This window comes from Acomys minous (genome assembly GCF_964271855.1).
Source record: "Acomys minous genome assembly, chromosome: 10".
NCBI lineage: Eukaryota > Metazoa > Chordata > Mammalia > Rodentia > Muridae > Acomys > Acomys minous.
In genome coordinates this window covers 7,116,569-7,133,301 of record NC_140491.1, presented here as the reverse complement: position 1 = coordinate 7,133,301, position 16,733 = coordinate 7,116,569, and the positions used below count along the sequence as shown (strand labels likewise).

The window sequence follows — 16,733 nt, the reverse complement described above, 5'->3', positions numbered from 1 at the left end:
ACAGTGAAAGGCTTATTTCTTGAGCAGCTTTGACTTCGCTTCTCACTTTCAAGTCAGTCTCGGTCTCTCCTTATTGACCTCTCCTTCCCTTTCCATTTGATCTCCTTACTCTAGCCCAAAGTAGCGATTTGGGGAAGGAGCTGGGACTGAGAAGAGCAACCATCTCAGTTTTATTTTGTTTATGCCTAGTTTTATTTTCCCACCCTACCAATGCCCTGAGGTCAGGGGGCAGTCGAGTTTGATTGCAAGTGTTAAACCTTCCCACTAATGGTTTCACTGGGTTATTTTGAAAACCGTAAAAGTCAGAGCCTTACTAATTTAGTCTCAAAGATAGACACGGGAGAATTCCTCCCATGGCCTAGTGAGTTCTTGGCTAACAACCTCAAGAACCCAAAAGGAAAATGAGGCTGCCTGTTTTGCTGGCACATAATAAACACTGGCCTCTATTCTTGGATAGATCTTCCCCCTGTGACCTTGTGGCATTGGCCAGTGTATTTATGGGGCTCTCTGCAGATATTAAAGGACTCCATAAACTTAATGTCCTTGTAAACTTAATGAAGGAATCAAATAAAAGATGCCTAGCATCCAAGCAAGCAAGTGCAGAATGCTGCTAGCAATGGATAGACTGGTGTCCATCCTGTTGTCTTTGTGTTTAAACAGCAAAATAACTAGGAGGGTTTAAGGGGGAGGGGTCTTTTTCTTAGCATTCACAGGGCCTGGGTTCCACCCCCAACACTGCAAATATAGCTGGAAGGAGAGGAAGGGAGGTGAGGAGAGAGAAGAAGAAAGAAAAGGGAGGGAGGGACAGAGGGAGGGAAAGACAGAAAGAGAGAAGTTACTTTTGTGAACAGAAACTCAGGTCAGGGCACACCCCTGGAGCCCAGCCCAGGCATCTATTTGGTGTCTGCTGATGATACATGTGAGTTTACATCTATCAACTCTTTTCACTGAAGATGTCTAGTGTTTCTCCCACAGAAGTTAAAAAAAAAAAAAAGTAACGAGGCAAAATCAAACCAGCTTCTTTCTGTTTTGAAATCTGCCTGGGTGCAGAATTCTCAATATGGTCACGAAGACTTGGCCTTTCCCAGGGTCAGGTCCACAAGAAACTCAGGCCACGTGGCTAACTGTGGTGCCTATGCGTGATATCTGTGTGGTACCAAATGCATGCTGGCCTCCGCACTCAGTACCTGTGGCTCCTCTCAGCTCTTCTCACCCCCGGAGCCCTGTACCCTAAACTTCTTCAGCCCACGGGCCTCCCTTCCCCCCACTTCTCATTCCTGCCGTTTCTACCATCTTCTCTTTCTGCTTTCTTTGTTCCCTCTCTCTTGACCGCTTCTCTTGTTTCTCTCTTAGCTTTAGGCTCTTGCCCCCCTTGGCCATTTCCCCCCCCCCACCTCCCTCCCCTTCCCCTCCTGTTCCCTCCTCTCTCTCCTCTCATGGCAGGGTCCAGTCTACTGGCCATGTTTAGTCTACTGCTTCTTCTCTCTGCCCTGGATTCTTCCAGATGCCGCTGGCTGGACTGTCCCTCACATCTACAATAAAACCTTCTCCTCAACCACACCTTGGAGCGGTCATGTCCTCACTTTACACAGCTGGACCTGGAACCTCAAGTGTGTACATCCAGTGCATTGAAAAACCTGTCAGCATAGAAAACGTGGACATTTACAAAATAACTAACTACACAGGGGAAGCAGAGGAAGCTGCTGTGCGCTTCCTCCTGCTCCTTGGCGCATGGGTGACTTGCTTTCTTTGGCTCAACCGAAAAAACGAAACATAATATGTAAACAGTAATCAACAGTATCAGTGTGGTATCTATTTTACCATTCTTTTAAAATGTTACATCATCTTTCCCCATCCTTTTCCTTCCTCCATCCCTTTTCATATACCCCTTTGCTCACTCGCTCGCTCGCTCTCAAATTCATGGCCTCTATTTTCTTGACTTGAGTATGTATATATTTAATTACTACAACATATATATGTATATACATATAACTCAAAAATATATAAACACAACCTGTAGAGTCTATATAAAGTTACTTTTATGTATATATTTCCAGGACCTGTCATTTGGTATCGGATAACCTTGCTTGGGGGCTCTTCCCTGGGGAAGACTCTTGGCATTCCTTAGCTGCCTGTCGTTCTTCATGTAGGGTTGAGGCCCCATGACCTTCACATCAGCCCCTTTGACCTTAGCACATCTACTGGTGTCATCTTTGTTCACATCTTGTTTAGGCAGCCACGATGGTTAGACTTCATGAGTACCTGAAAACCTCCTCCCTGGGGGCTACTTTTTTATGTTATCAGAAGGCACCATGCATGCTGCCAAGGAACAGGAGCAACCCTTAGTCTTACCCAACTACGATGCCTATTAACTAAAACAATGACCAGCGTGGGAGCGGGTGCAAGAGCGGCACATACACCTTGGCAGTAACCAACACCTTTTTAATTGGATCTAAGTTCCTCTCAACTACCCTCCCACTACAGCTACAAACCAACTACCCACAGCTAGTGAGCTCATGGGTCATGGAGGAGAAACTGTGACCACCTACTTACAAAGAGTCATTTTTCAGAAGTTCCAAAGTGACAAAAGTGATTTTTCACGTAATATCTGTCCTCCCCATCACCTCCGTGTCTTGCCCACGAAGGCGACATGGAGAGATCTGTCTGGCATGTGACTGTTATGTCTCTGCAGATGTTGAGAGAGGCCAAGGAGAAGGAGAAGCAGAGGCTGGCGCAGCAGCTCACGGTGGAGAGAACTGCACACTATGGGATGCTGTTTGATGAATATCAGGGTTTGTCACACCTGGAAGCCCTGGAAATTCTGTCCAATGAGAGTGAGAGCAAGGTGCGTTCGCAGGGGTCACTGGATGGCGTTGTTTGGTGATAATGTTTGCCTTGCAGTTTCCTCTCCACCCAGCCCAGAAGGGTCAGCAAATCAAGAGTCCCCACGACCCCCACCCCCATAGCAGAAAAGGCTGCTCTAAAATGTGCCTGCCAGGCCCTCTCCCTCCCTTTGGCAATCACATTTCCAAATCAGAGATTCCCTCACCAGCCTGTGCCTTTATTTCTACCCAGTGAAAACAGAGTGGCTGGTGTTTCTGTTAAACTGTGGGCATTGAGGGCATATTATTTTATGAGTTACAGCTTTACTTACTTGACCACCTTTATCAGACTACCTGGCAATATCAGAAGAAAAGACAAAACCATCCTTCTGAGAGCTGTTTGGAAATACTCCCATTTTAGAAACCTATGAAACCCAGATTATCAAACAAATGACCCTGTACAGTCACGCGACTGCCACGTGACCCCAGGAAACCAAAACAAACTGCTGTGGGTTGGAGGCAGGGCTAGCCTACACAGGAACCTGCCTCAGAAAAAGACCAAATGGGTAGCAAGATGGCTCAACAGGTAAAGAAAGGCACATGCTGTCACGCCCGGCCACCTGGGTTCAGTCTTCAGGCCGTACAAGGTGGAAAGAACAAATTCACTCCTGCATGGTGTCCTCTGACCTGCGTGTATGCACACACAAATACAATTTTTAAAAAATTAAACCATTAAAAAAAACAAGCAAGCAAACAAAACACTGTTGAAGGATAGTTATTTAAAAGATGATACGAAAAGGCAAAAATCATGACTCTCATACTGGTAAAAAAATGAGCGCCTAGTAAAGATCTTATTGAGTTCATTAATTAAATGAGGAAACCAAGCAGGTGTTATCACCAGCTGCAAAGAAAACCAGAGAAAGAACATTGGCTCATTGTTGAAAGAGACAAAAGCTTGGCACCAGTGGGGCACACTGCCTTCTGCCTGCACCATTCATCTGAGCGTCTGCAGAGAGTGGCTTTGTAGTGCCGTCAGCCACCCACAATTTGCACAGTAGTAAAACTGCTCCCCTACATTTGGAATCCCATAATCCGGTAAAGAATGCAATTTCCCACCAAAGCACAAAATTCTCCCCTTGAAAGCTGAGTCAGGAATCAGCCTTTATGTGATTATACATCAATACGATGCTGCGGAGTTTTGCATTCCTCGTGCTGCGATCTGCTTGAAAGGGCAGTGGTGATAAGACCAGCCTCGTAGGATTTCCAAAGGGATTCGGTGAAATAGCCCATGTAAGAGCTCATAGCAGCATGCCTGGTGCAAACTAGGTGCTCAGTAAAGCTAGCTGCCGTTTTGTGCATCCATGTGTGTAAGTAGCATAATGTTGATGACACTGTATTTTATATGCACTATGTTGTAGATGTCTAATATTGTTCTTATTATCATTATATTATATATTATATTACAGTAGGAGACTGGCCCCCTATCCTGACAATATAGAGAGTTTGCATTCTGGCCAGTTCCATCACAGACCTCAGCTGCAAAATAGCCTTTAGCTTCCTCACTCAATCCCCCTGCCTCAGCCTCTCAAGTGCTGAGATTACAGGCATGAGCTACATAAGGTCCCGTGCATGAAGAGATGGTCCTGTTGTTTGGGGCCCATAGCAATAGAGCACCACAGGGTGGAGCGATAGCGCTGACTCAGGCCCAGGAAGCAGAAGAGAAGAGGACTAGAGCAAGCTCTCACAACCCCTCCAAAGGCAGGTCTCCAGTGACCTGACACCTCTCCATGCCCCCGCCCCCAAAGCTTCTACCACCTTCCAGTAGCTCCAAACTGGGAGCCAAGCCTTTAACACAGGGACCTTTGGGGAGCACCCTGGAGGGGCCTAAATCTTCTCTTTGTACATTGTCTCCGTAAGCTTTGCTTTCTTTCTCTAGCCTGGACGTTTCTGTGGCATTCAGTGAGGGACACAGCACTTTTAGGAACTGGTTGGTGATAACTCCTGGGGCACTCCTACAAAATCTATGTGAAAACCAGCAGACATCATTTTTCGTTCCTGTAACAGTCCAGGGTAGGGTGCCTAGTCAGTGGAGAGCTTCCTGTACACAGGCCCCCAACAAGAGTATAAGTAGAAACCCTCATTGAGGTCTTTAGGCACAGCTAATGACATACAATTGCTACCACAGAGATGTATTTATAGCTCACTGAGTGGATAATGGAAATGCACAGCTTTTTCAAAATTGCTCAAAGTATAACTGTGAAACAGCCTTGCCACAAAAATGGCGTGAGGCACTGTATTATTCATAGATAAATTCATTGGCATGGTACACTCATTCCCCAGTGCGTATACACGTCAGAGCACCACATTGCATCCCATAGATAGAAGTAATCATTTGTTCGTTAAAAATTAAGATGGGCCTGGTGGCATAGGTATTGAGGAGGCTGAGGCAGAAGGATTTCAAGTTCAAGGCTTGTCTGGGTTACAAAGTGAAGTCAAGGCCAGCTTAGACAACCTAACAACTCTGGATAAAAGATGAATAGAAAGAACAAAGAAATGCCTGAGGATAAATCTTCAGGGGTGGACCATGCGCAGGGTCCTGGGTTCAGTCCCCAGCACTGAAAATAAATTATTTAAAATCAGTTTGAACTTAAAAGCGATAGCCATCAAGATGGCACATTGGGTAAAGGCACTTGGCACTAAGTCTGATGACCTGAGTGTGATCCTTGGAACCCACGCAGCAGAGGAAGAAGATCTGTGTCCTCTGCACGTGATGTATGTTCCCAAAGGGCTACAGGCTTCTGTATCTACGGGTTCCGAGTTCAGTTCTCCATCATCTCAAAAATAGACAATAGGGGGGGAAAAACCCACAGGATGACTTGCTACAATTTAGTGCTCAATAAATATATCTTATGAAATATTCAGGACACATATGCACACTAAGAAAACATTCATTGTGGGTCTGAAACACAAATTGAACTAAGCCACCTGTGTTTACCTGGCAACCTTGCAGGTACCATTGAAGGCATCAGTTCTGTCTTTCTCCCTTGTCAAATTTTCATCCTGACCTAGAAGGCTGGGCTCCCCTCTTGGAATGTCCAGTCTCCCTGAATTCCTACCCCATCCTCTAGTCTGCCCCCTCAGTCTCCAGCTGTCTTTTACCTCAGACTGCTGTGCACAGGCAAGCAAGACACCTCTGTCCCAGCTCCACCCGCACCTGCTTGCAGGCAACTACCTCAAGTCATCTCCCTCTACATCCATACTTGCCTCACCATGGCTTGGGAAAGAGGCCCACCCAGTAACCTGGAGAGTGTTCTAGAAAGAGAAACATCCCATGTGTCCTGTACACACCTCTATGTCCAAATCTAAAAGAAGTACTGGATGGCACCATCACCTAGTGTCTGTGGTCTTCCGAGTCCCGTCAGCCCAAGGAAGTAGAGAGGACGCCCCCATTTGAAAGCTGTGGACAAGAGCAGCCGCTCATCATGTCCTCGGATACGTCATTGGCTGAAACTCGGGCACCACAAGGGAAGGGAAAGGGAGTATTGGTGCTGGAGAGATGGCTCGGTGGCTTCGAGTGCCCGTTACGCAATCATGAGGACTGGAGTGCAGACCTAGCACCTATGTAACAACATAGCAGTCCGTACACACATCACGGCATGCACACCCACACCACACCGTCAGCAGCACACATACAATAATAAATAGATAAATAATTAAATAAATAAAGAAGAGTTATTATCAATAATGTTGGATCAGATTGAGTCTAAGACTTAGCAAGACATAGATCAATTTGATTTTTTACACTCGGTTGCTTTTTTTTTTTTTTTTTTTTTATGTAAAAGGGGTATAAGAGACCCTGTGTACCCTCGTGTGACTTGGCCAATACGCTACCTAGTGCCGAGCAGTCAGCACTCCTCTAGTGTTGAAGAATGCATGATTAATTATTGCTTGTCCTTGAATCTGACTACAGTTCTGTGCATGCCACTGTGACACAACGGAGTGAAAGAGGGAGAAACAGGAATACACAGATGAAATGAAGGAGCTCAGAAGGCCAAAGCCAGAAGGACTGGCTGGCAGCCGTAGCACAGGGCACATGTGCCGCTACCTGCCGAGCCATGTGGCTGATGAATCTTATGTTGGTTTCCTGTCCAGCTTCCTCCCAGAGCCTCAGGCAGGCATACAGCACCCAGTGATGTGCATAAACACCCAGGAAGATAGAGTCTGTCCACCTGGACGCCCTGCCTGGGTCCTGCCGACTTACTACCACATGAACACTGAAACCTATCCCACAGAGGATGAGCTCCTCTGCTGATACTCTCTTCAGAGCAAGACTTGACTTGCAGAATGAAAAAAAAACACAAAAACTTAAAGCTTTATTAGTCTCATCTTATTCCTAATATGATGCTGTTCCATGACCTATGACCAATTTGGAAATTTAAATTAACCTCCAGAGGGTGGTTGGCCCTCTATACATGTTTTGAAATGTACACAGAGGTCACTATCAAAAGAGAGACCCTGACAATGAGGACAGTGAGGTCAGTTCAAGCAAAGCCTCCTCTCCCAAGCTCTTCCTGCATAGTCCCTCACCTCCCCAAGCTAGAGTGACTGTCCCCTCTTTGGTGTCCCTATTGTGCCCATTCCGCACCTCCATTATGGCTGATACTGGCTAACTTGGGCTTCTTTCCTCTACACCAGTGGTTCTCAACCTTCTTAATGCTGCAGCGCTTTAATACAGTTCCTCGTGTTGTGGTGACCACTCCCCCCCCATAAAATTATTTCATTGTACTTCATAACTAATTTTGCTACTGTTACAAATCATAATGTAAATATCTGATATGCAGCACACAGACACACACACACCCCAGGGTGTTGCAATCCACAGGTCGAGAACCACTGCTCTGGACAATGAGATTTCAGAAAAGGGAAGCACATGTCGAACACTTTTGTAAATTCAGTGTAAGTCATGCTTAAAAAGTATATATGTAGACATATATACACATATATATACATATACACATATGTGTTAGATTTTTCATCTATTGAGCACCACAGTAAGTGTTGTAAGTCAGCTCATTTGCACTAATGGCCAACATGACCTTATAAGGTGGATATAAGCAGCTCCCATTTCATAGACAAAGCCAAGGTATAGGACTATACATCACACGAGGTCCACAGTCAGTCAGTGAGGACCTGACATTTGAGCTGCGTGGAGGCCAAAGTGTTGTTTTAGCCACTGTGATAAACGGCCACCGCCACCATTGCTGACCTGAGCCATTTGCTTCGCGTTCGCTGTTTACCAAACAAAAGATCACAGGCGAGTGCAGATCCTGCTTTAAGAACAAGACAGTGAGTCCTGCGTGATGGCTCGAGCTGAGGCGAGAAGAGCTCAAGTTCAAGACCAGACGAGACTCTATAATCAGCTCAAGGCCAGTCTGAACTACACACTGAGACTCACAGCAGCAGCAGCAGCAGCAGTAACGACAGAAGGAGAGGACTAGGCTGAGGGCACCCACGTTGTGCCTGGGCAGGAGAGGCCGCCGCCCCCTCTTACCTCCCACACTTAGGTCTTGACAGCTGTATGTGAATGCTGTTCATGAGACATGATGACAGCTGAACTGACCTATTTCTTTCTTCCTTATTTTTTCAGGTTCAGTCATTTTTAGCATCACTCGAAGGAGAGAAACTGGAACTCTTGAAAAGTGACCTGATTTCTATCAAAGACATCTTCGTAGCCAAAGAGTCAGAGAACGAAGAAAACCCAGACGAACAAGGTAAAGAGAAACAACCAACAGCAAGGTAAATCAGTGGTGCAGGCCTTAGGACACAGCTGCTGGGAAACAGCCATTAGAACAGCGTGGGATTTATTTAATCCAGCTGTTCCTCCTGGTTCTTCCAGAATGCCCTGTGCAGCTGTGGTCACAGTGAAGTATAGCCCTCTCTTTACTGAGCAGGAACCCCATCCTTCCTCTGTGTCTAGCATAGTCCCTGTCACATCACCAGCACAAATAAATGCAAAAAGTCCAATGGATAGACAGCATAGTGTGCTGGGCCTGCATGACCACGATATAGGTGGCACCTTCTAATTCCATGTGTAGAACGCTGCTTAATGTGACTAATTACCATGGTGTGCAAGTCTTGCAATGGGTTTCTTTGCATAACTTTATTATTCCTTTTAGTTTTTGTCTGTAGGAGTTGTGTATTTGCAAGTGTCCCACACACCATCTGAACAGTACAGTTGTTGGTGTGGGAGGCTGGTAGCTTAGCAGCACAGTGCTTGCCTTGATATCTGAGACCCTGACGTCAACCCCCAGCACCACATACAAAGCACGGACTTGACTGTGCTTCAAGTTGAAGGTCATGGAGTGAGGAATACACATCCCAACTAACATCCCAAGCTCTCCTCCTTGTCTTAGTTACTTTTCTATTGCTGTGAAAGGACGCCATGACTAAGGCAACTTATAAAAGAAAGCATTTAATTACAGTTTCCGAGGGTCTGTCCATGACCCTTATAGTGGGACCATGGAGACAAGCAGATACATGTGATGGGAAGCAGTAGCTGGGGGGGGGGGGAGAGGGAGAGAGAGAGAGAGAGGGAGAGAGGGAGACACAGAGAGAGACAGAGAGAGAGAGAGAAAGAGAGAGAGAGAGAGAGAGAGAGAGAGAGAGAGAGAGAGAGAGAGAGAGAGAGAGAGAAAGAAGTCTGGTTGGGCCTAGCATGGGCTTTTGAAACCTCAAAGCCACCTCCCAGTGACACACCTCCTCCAACAAGGCCACAACTCTTAACCCTTCCTAAACAGTTCCACCAACTGGAGACAGCATTCAAATATCTGAGCCTGTGGGGGCCATTCTTATCCAAACCACCACACCTCTCAGAAGTGACCGGAACCCAAAGGAGTCCAGGGCCTATCTAAGAGAAGCAAGGCTTCTTTTACAACCGGCAAAGACGTTCTCAAAGTTGGCCACGCCCAGTGACAGCATTGGGTCATCCATTTGGGGCTGGACTAGAGTCAAGCATTTGCTGTGTCTGTGCAGGGTGCCTTCCTACAGAGAATGGTAACGGGCACCACACCTCAGGTGCTTCCTGTAGCTTGTACCAACGGTCAGAGCAACTGCAGGCACAAGGCTGGCTGTTTCTAGTACCTGCGGAAAGGCCCACTGGAAACCTCCTCACCAGGTTCCTCAACAGGTTACATGACCCCGCTGAATGTGGTGTCTTCACCACATCCTGGTGACAAAAGCTGTCTATTCCAGGACCCGTAGCCAGACTCAGATTAAATACATACGTAAAAATATACATTACGGATCTCGGCATACAGAACTGCTCAAATACGTTAGCTGAGTATCTTCTTATCTAGTGTGTCAACACAAAAGCCAGGGAGGTTGGAAAGATGGAGTAAGCGGCACCTTTTATTTGTTATTGTCCCTGTCATTTCCTCACCAACACAGAGTAGTGATAATAAGCATTCGTACTGTCACCGTCAAGTCGCAGAAGCATTGTGTTCCCAGGTGCGTTATAAACCTTTAATCAAAGCTCAGACTCAAGCGCTCATGTGCCTGAGCCCTGAGGCTCGGGGCAAATTATTCGGTGCATTCGTAAACTTGTTTAATCACTGTTTCCCCCTTTCACCCCACATCCCGATCTTTTGTGCCTTCACCTTAATGAGATTTATGCTCGTTGCATCAAAAGAAAAGAATCAATTATACTGAAACATGGAGAGGAACCAATATCAAAGAGCTGGCTGGGGATAATCTTTTTTTTTTTAACATTTGTATGTTCCTACAAAAGTCACCAAAAATGGTAACCTTGTCATTTTTTCCTAATGAAAAAACTATAATACTAGCTGTCAGAGGAGATGCAACTCACACTGGAGACCCAAGAGAAACCTAGAGATGCCCCTGTTTAGCCCGAACCATCGCTCCAATCAGGCTACTCTTTAAGCTCGTGATACTCAAGTTAGATCATGGTCCTACTGGGTGTGTCACTCAGAAAGGGCTTTGTAAAAGGACCCCAAAGCTGGGGATATGGCTCAGCCAATAAAGTGCTTGCCTTCCGAGTGTAAGGACCCGAGCTTGAGTCCCCAGAACCCGTATAACACAAAAGCCACATTACATCCTCCTGTCATCTCAGCTGTGGAGAGATGGGAGGGAGAGGCAGCCTTGTGGGCCAGCTAGTCCGGCCTCGGGCCTCTTGGTTGAAGTTCCTGGCCAATGAGAGACCCAATATGTGAAAGGGACTGAACCAATGTGGTCGTCTGGCCTCCAGACACATAACCACACCCACAGATGTATCTACACACACACACACACACACACACACACACACACACACACACACACACACACAGAAACTTCATACTTTCCCAAACATCAGAGACATTGTTGCAAATGCAAAGTGAAATACTATTACATTACTCATCTGGGCTGTTTCTTGGAGAGGAAACTGGGTTCTGTGCTGCCAAACAGTGTTGCCACGGGCGATGTGATATGTCCTCATTTAAATATAGAGCCGCATTCATAAACTGAGGACTTTGGATTTTACACACACACAGACACACACACAGACACACACACACACACACACAGACACAGACACACACACACACACAGAGACACACATACATACACACACAGTGCTGAAGATCATATTTTAAGAAAAAAATGATAAATTTGAGAGCTAGAAGGGGAAAATGGTAAATTTGTCTCTTTTTTACCCCCGTGACAAAAGCCTATTATCTCCAGTAATAGATCCATTTTCCCCAAAGAGCATCTCTAGATGATCAAAACACTATTAATTTTCATTAACCTAATTTAATAAATAAATGTCATTCAGACACTTAATGAGGCACTGGGAGAAAAGAACAGAGGTGTTGTTAAATCGAACCCACTGCAATGGAGTGTGACAGCTCCCTGAAGACAAAGGGGGTTACCCACCCGCAAAAGAAAATCAGGAAGAAAGGAATCTTAGCAGTGGGACATGAAGGGGAAAAAAATCCTAAAGCAATATTCTAACAGAAACCTAAGCATTTTCACCAGTTTTTCTTTCTTTCTTTCTTTCTTTCTTTCCTTATAAGTGCCCTTATGTTCCTAAAAACCTCTAACAACTAAATAATTTATTTGGTAGTCTCAGAAAGTATAATAATAAGCTGCCCTCCTCTACATAGATTTAATATCAAGCTTCTGCAGCTGTCTTTCTAGCTCACTGTAGCCTCATCCCGGAGCCATGGCTCTGTAATTTGCTTTTCCATGCTTGTGAGATCCTAAGGTCCATTTTCTGCTTTCATTACCTTACCGAAGTTCTCTTAGCCACCTGGCCACACATACAGACTGAGAAGAGGAGTCTTTGTTGCAACATGTATTATCTATCATCTCTCTCTCTCTTTTTTTAATCTATTTCTAGTGATCTCCCCTGAAATGCATGCTAAAATTTACTGGTCTATATGTTTAGGAGAATTCATGCACATTTAAAAGCTGGAGCCTCCTGAAGCACTTAGCTCTGATTTACTGTCAATTCCCAGCAAATATATTTAATCCTCTGTGTTCCGCGTCAGTATAGTGCTCAACAATTCATTTCCATGGTTTTCCATTTTTACAAAACAAGTCAGATTTGTTGTGTTTGGGTCTTGTAGTAACTAAGACGGGAAGCATGGAGTTGGGAGTAGGTCGGTGGGAGGACGCTGGCTCAGCAGGACGTAGGTTCCTGGATTTGGTCCCTAGCAACCCTCCAAAAGTGCAAAATAACATGTAACAAAAGGACGGAGGGTGACTTTTATTATCCCCCAGTTGGCAGAGTTGGGAGAGGGAAGCTGCAGCTGCCTGCTGACTGGCTTCTGGCCCCAGAGGTTAAGGGGTGGGACAGGAGTGGAACCCCACCTGCAGGTCTCAGCCAAGGGCTCCTGCCCTGCATCGCAGCCTCACAGGAGACAGAGGAGACCAGGCCGTTCCAGCATGAGGCCTTGCCCAGGTGCTCTTAGTGGAATCTCCTTCCCCAAGCCCACCTCTTCCTCCTCCCTACTCCCCTGACTTGGCCAATGGAGTCCCATTCTCACTGTGTAGGAAGCCTGTTTCATCCTGAGGTAAGGCAGCTGGCGATATCTACTCCCAGGACACACACTTCACTCAGTCCACGGCAGCCACATTGGCCTCCCCTCTTGTTTCCTGCCCGACTTTTCCTGCCACTGCCAGGCTGCTAGAACACTCCTCCCCTGACCTCTGAGGCTGTCCTCGGGTGGTAGCTACACCCTCAACTCCATCTTTCCCTTTTCAGTTACCTATGAGCCAAATAAAACACTGTAGAACTGTTTGTAAAAAATGGGAAAATGTGTGCAAGTGAATCATTCTGTACCACACTGACACACGCACACACAAAGATTTTACATGTATTCGGTGGGGACTGACACTAAGTCAGAACACAGATGCTTCAGGAGGCTCCCACCTTTAAATGTGCATTTATTTCTTCAGAGCTTCCCTCCCAGGCTGACCTGTTCAGGCTGCCGTCACAAACACACACTGTACCTTACAAATAACAGGCTCTTATTCCTTACTGTTCAGAGGGAAGTCTAAGATCAAAGTGCCGGCAGATCTGGTGTCTATCAGGGTCCATCTCTGGGTCACAGGCAGCATCCTCTAGTTGTGTCTTCCCATGGGAGTGGAGCCAGCCAGCCCTCTGGGGGACTCTTTAAAATGGCACTTACCTATTCATGACAAAAAAGCCCAGCTGTCAATACTGTCACCCTCACGATCAGGTGACAACATATGAGCTTAGGGAAACGAGCATTTAGACTACGGCACCTTCTTCTAAAAATTCCTCAACTCTCTTTGCTATTCTTGCAGAGGACCTGGGTTCAAATCCCGGCACCAACTGCGCTCACAGCCAACATCCTCTTCTGGCCTCCGCTGGCCTTGGCGGTCATGAGGCATGCACATGATATACATACATACAAACATACATGCATACATACAATCAAGCACTCATACACATAGAAACAAAAAGACAGAGAGCCTTGTAATAAAATGTCTAAGGTCTAGCTACCCCACATCCTTCTCTCATGATCTATGTTTCTCCGTAAAACTCACCACTGGACACAAATGCTTTGTTCACCATCTGTTTGTTTATTAGCCTGTCTCCCTTGTGAGAATATAGACCCTAAGAGATCAAAACTTTGCAAGGACCCACAGCCCCGCTGCTATGAGCTGCCGATTAACCTTGTTCTATAGACCTGAAGCTAGGACATCCAGGCAAGTGTTAGGTACAGTATTTTTCACACGGCTTAGCTTTCCCCAGAGGTACACCTGGGCTCTGCCATTAGCCCAGTATCTTCTTCACAGAGGGCTTTGCACACATGAGATCAGGTGAGATTAATGAAGCTTTTACTCTCCCCTCCCCCAAGAGGGCGAATAAACCCATTAGGGAATCAACACTCCAGCACCTGTTGCAAACTTGAAGATGCATTGTCTCGAGGATACAAATGAGAGAAGTGACACTGTAGCTTTTAAAGATCTCTGTTGCCTACCGGAAATACTTATTTTTATCTTACGATACATAATTATACTATATAACAAATATTATACCCTATGAAACTTTAATAGATTATCAATTCAAACGATATTTTCATGAGCACCTATTACGTTCCAGACACTGTGTCAGGAGTGAGTTAAAACTCTTCTCTGTCCTTAGATAGCTTGCAGGCTGAGAACACCACACAGGTGTTCTAGAGAACCTTAGGAAATTTCTCCAGAGAGATGGTGTTATATCAGCGTGCCCACCCTACTGAGAATGCTGCTCACTCAGCCCTGAGGCCTTCCTCAGCAGGCATCGCCAGAGCTGCTGTGTGAAACACAAGCACATTCTGAGGACCAGGGATCGGAGGCCTGGCACAGGCCATGGAACTGTCCGGCCATTCTTTTGGCAACTAGCTATGTGCCCCTATAGCTGTGGTCCCAAGGTACACAAGGGCCCCTTCCTCCTTCTGTTGTCTCGGAGCCAACCTAGAGGTGCCCTGGTACCAGAGATGAGCAGCTAGGCCTTGGCAGCCTCTGCAGGCAGTCTGCTGCTTCCCTGTTGTGTTCCCCCAATGGAAGACATGACACCCATCTTCCCAGGCGGCCTGGGGCGCACTGCCACACAGCCTCTCAGTCTACCCTGAGTGCAGGCTGCAAAGTCAGGGGAGCTGCCGCATTCCAGAGGGTGGAAAATAAATAAATCACGCCCGCTTACTTCTGCCACGTCCTGTTTCCAGGTCTGGAGGAAAAGGGCAGAGAGTTCGCCAGCATGCTTACGGAGCTCCTGTTTGAACTACACGTCGCCGCCACACCTGACAAACTCAATAAGGTCAGAACCGACCCATTCTGTGTCTTTGGTCTGGTCTTTTAAAAAAAAGGGAGGGGGGGGCGGACTGTGGAGACAGGATCTCAGATCCACATGAAATAGAAAACACCAAACCCCTCCAGCATAGCGGGGCAGGGGGGAAGGGGAGTCGGAGGTCAGTAATTAGTATCTGCAGAGGCAACACAGCAGATGCGAGACTCCTGAGATCCTCATTCTGTAATTTTACTGGTAATTACTCTTGTGACCTTGAAAAATTCAGTTCCCTTTCACAGTGAAATAGAATGTCCTGGCAGAGGGTGGTTTTGCTTCAAAGTGAGGTGAGGGGGAATCATGGGACTTTTTCAGAGCCGCCTCCCCCCCCCCCACACTACCCTCCCAACCCAACCCCTGCTTCTTAAAGAGCCAGGCTAGTTTTGGAGAAATGAGAGCCACTCATACCTTCCCCCTCGCCTGGGCTGCCGCTGCCCCACCACATCTTAGCACAGGCGAGCTTGGCGGTCCAGATCGCCAACACCACAGTGCATTTGCGAGTCAGTACAGGCCTCGCCAGTGAGATTTCTTAAGACACTGACCATTAATTACTCAAACCTATGCAATGTTTTCTCTCTCCCTCTCCTGTTCCTCTTTCCTGTAACCTTCCCTGGAGGTGGTTTGCACAGGCGCTCATCTGTTAGAATGGGTGAAGAAAGGGCAGAGTGAGGCATAGAGGCAGCGAGATGAGTAATTTCTTTCTCTCTATCAGGGGTCACTGATCTGGCAGGTCAGCAACGTGCAATTGCCTCATCCATCTCCTTGCAGCACCGGCCACTGCCTGGAGGGGAGTGTGGGGGCGTCTCGGTTGCATAGGCCAGCCTTTATCCCTTGAAGAGGACTTTTTTAGGGTGTCTTTCTCCTAATCTGATAGCTCTTAGATTACCTCTCAACATTCGGACATGCTAAACTTTGGCACAGGCTTTTAGGTAAGCCAGTTTACCTTAAGATGAGCGACAATTTCTACTTAAGCAAACAAAAGGATCCAACGAGCTCTGGATAAGTCTACTCTTTCTCTGAATTCAGGAAGCAAGAGCCCCATGGGGAAGATGCTCTCTGAAGTCTCTGACTAGCCACAATTTTGTAGCCGGTTGCTTGTGTTACACTCCTGGTAGTGCCAGGCCTCTGCTCCCCTAAAGGTTGGAGGGCCCACCAGGAATCAGAAGGAGCAAAGCCGTCGTCTTGAGATGATAAGGACTTTAGGAAAGCCACCACGTGAGGAAATTTGGTTCTGTCATGACCTTTTTACTAATTCCTGGCCTGTACAAGAATAAGTACAGTTCCTCTTTTACTGCTGGTCATGAAACATGAAAAATACGCTGGAGATTTTATGTCATCTGTCATTTTTATTCTCATCTGAATATCATTTTAAAATGCTGTTTTTAAAGTTCTCAGGCTCTTCGATGTGCCCTATATACTTTCATTTCACCCTTTCCCCTATACTATATATATAAGATATTTATATATAATATACTTATTACATATAGTTGCAAGGTTGCCACATAAGCATAAGGAATGTCCCTACACATCCTCCCTGGAGGGTCCAGGTTGAAATG

At 46.4% G+C, this 16,733-nt stretch overlaps 1 protein-coding gene across 2 annotated transcripts in view; it reads left to right on the top strand.

Moving 5' to 3' along the window:
* FAM114A1 (family with sequence similarity 114 member A1) overlaps positions 1-16,733 on the top strand; it is a 71,786-nt gene that overhangs the window by 41,957 nt on the left and 13,096 nt on the right. For both annotated transcript variants that reach the window (XM_084799525.1, XM_084799526.1), the window contains 3 exons: positions 2,693-2,845; positions 8,470-8,593; positions 15,059-15,150. In XM_084799525.1, the coding sequence (XP_084655651.1) occupies positions 2,693-2,845; positions 8,470-8,593; positions 15,059-15,150 (369 nt within the window). The remainder of the gene's footprint in view (positions 1-2,692; positions 2,846-8,469; positions 8,594-15,058; positions 15,151-16,733) is intronic.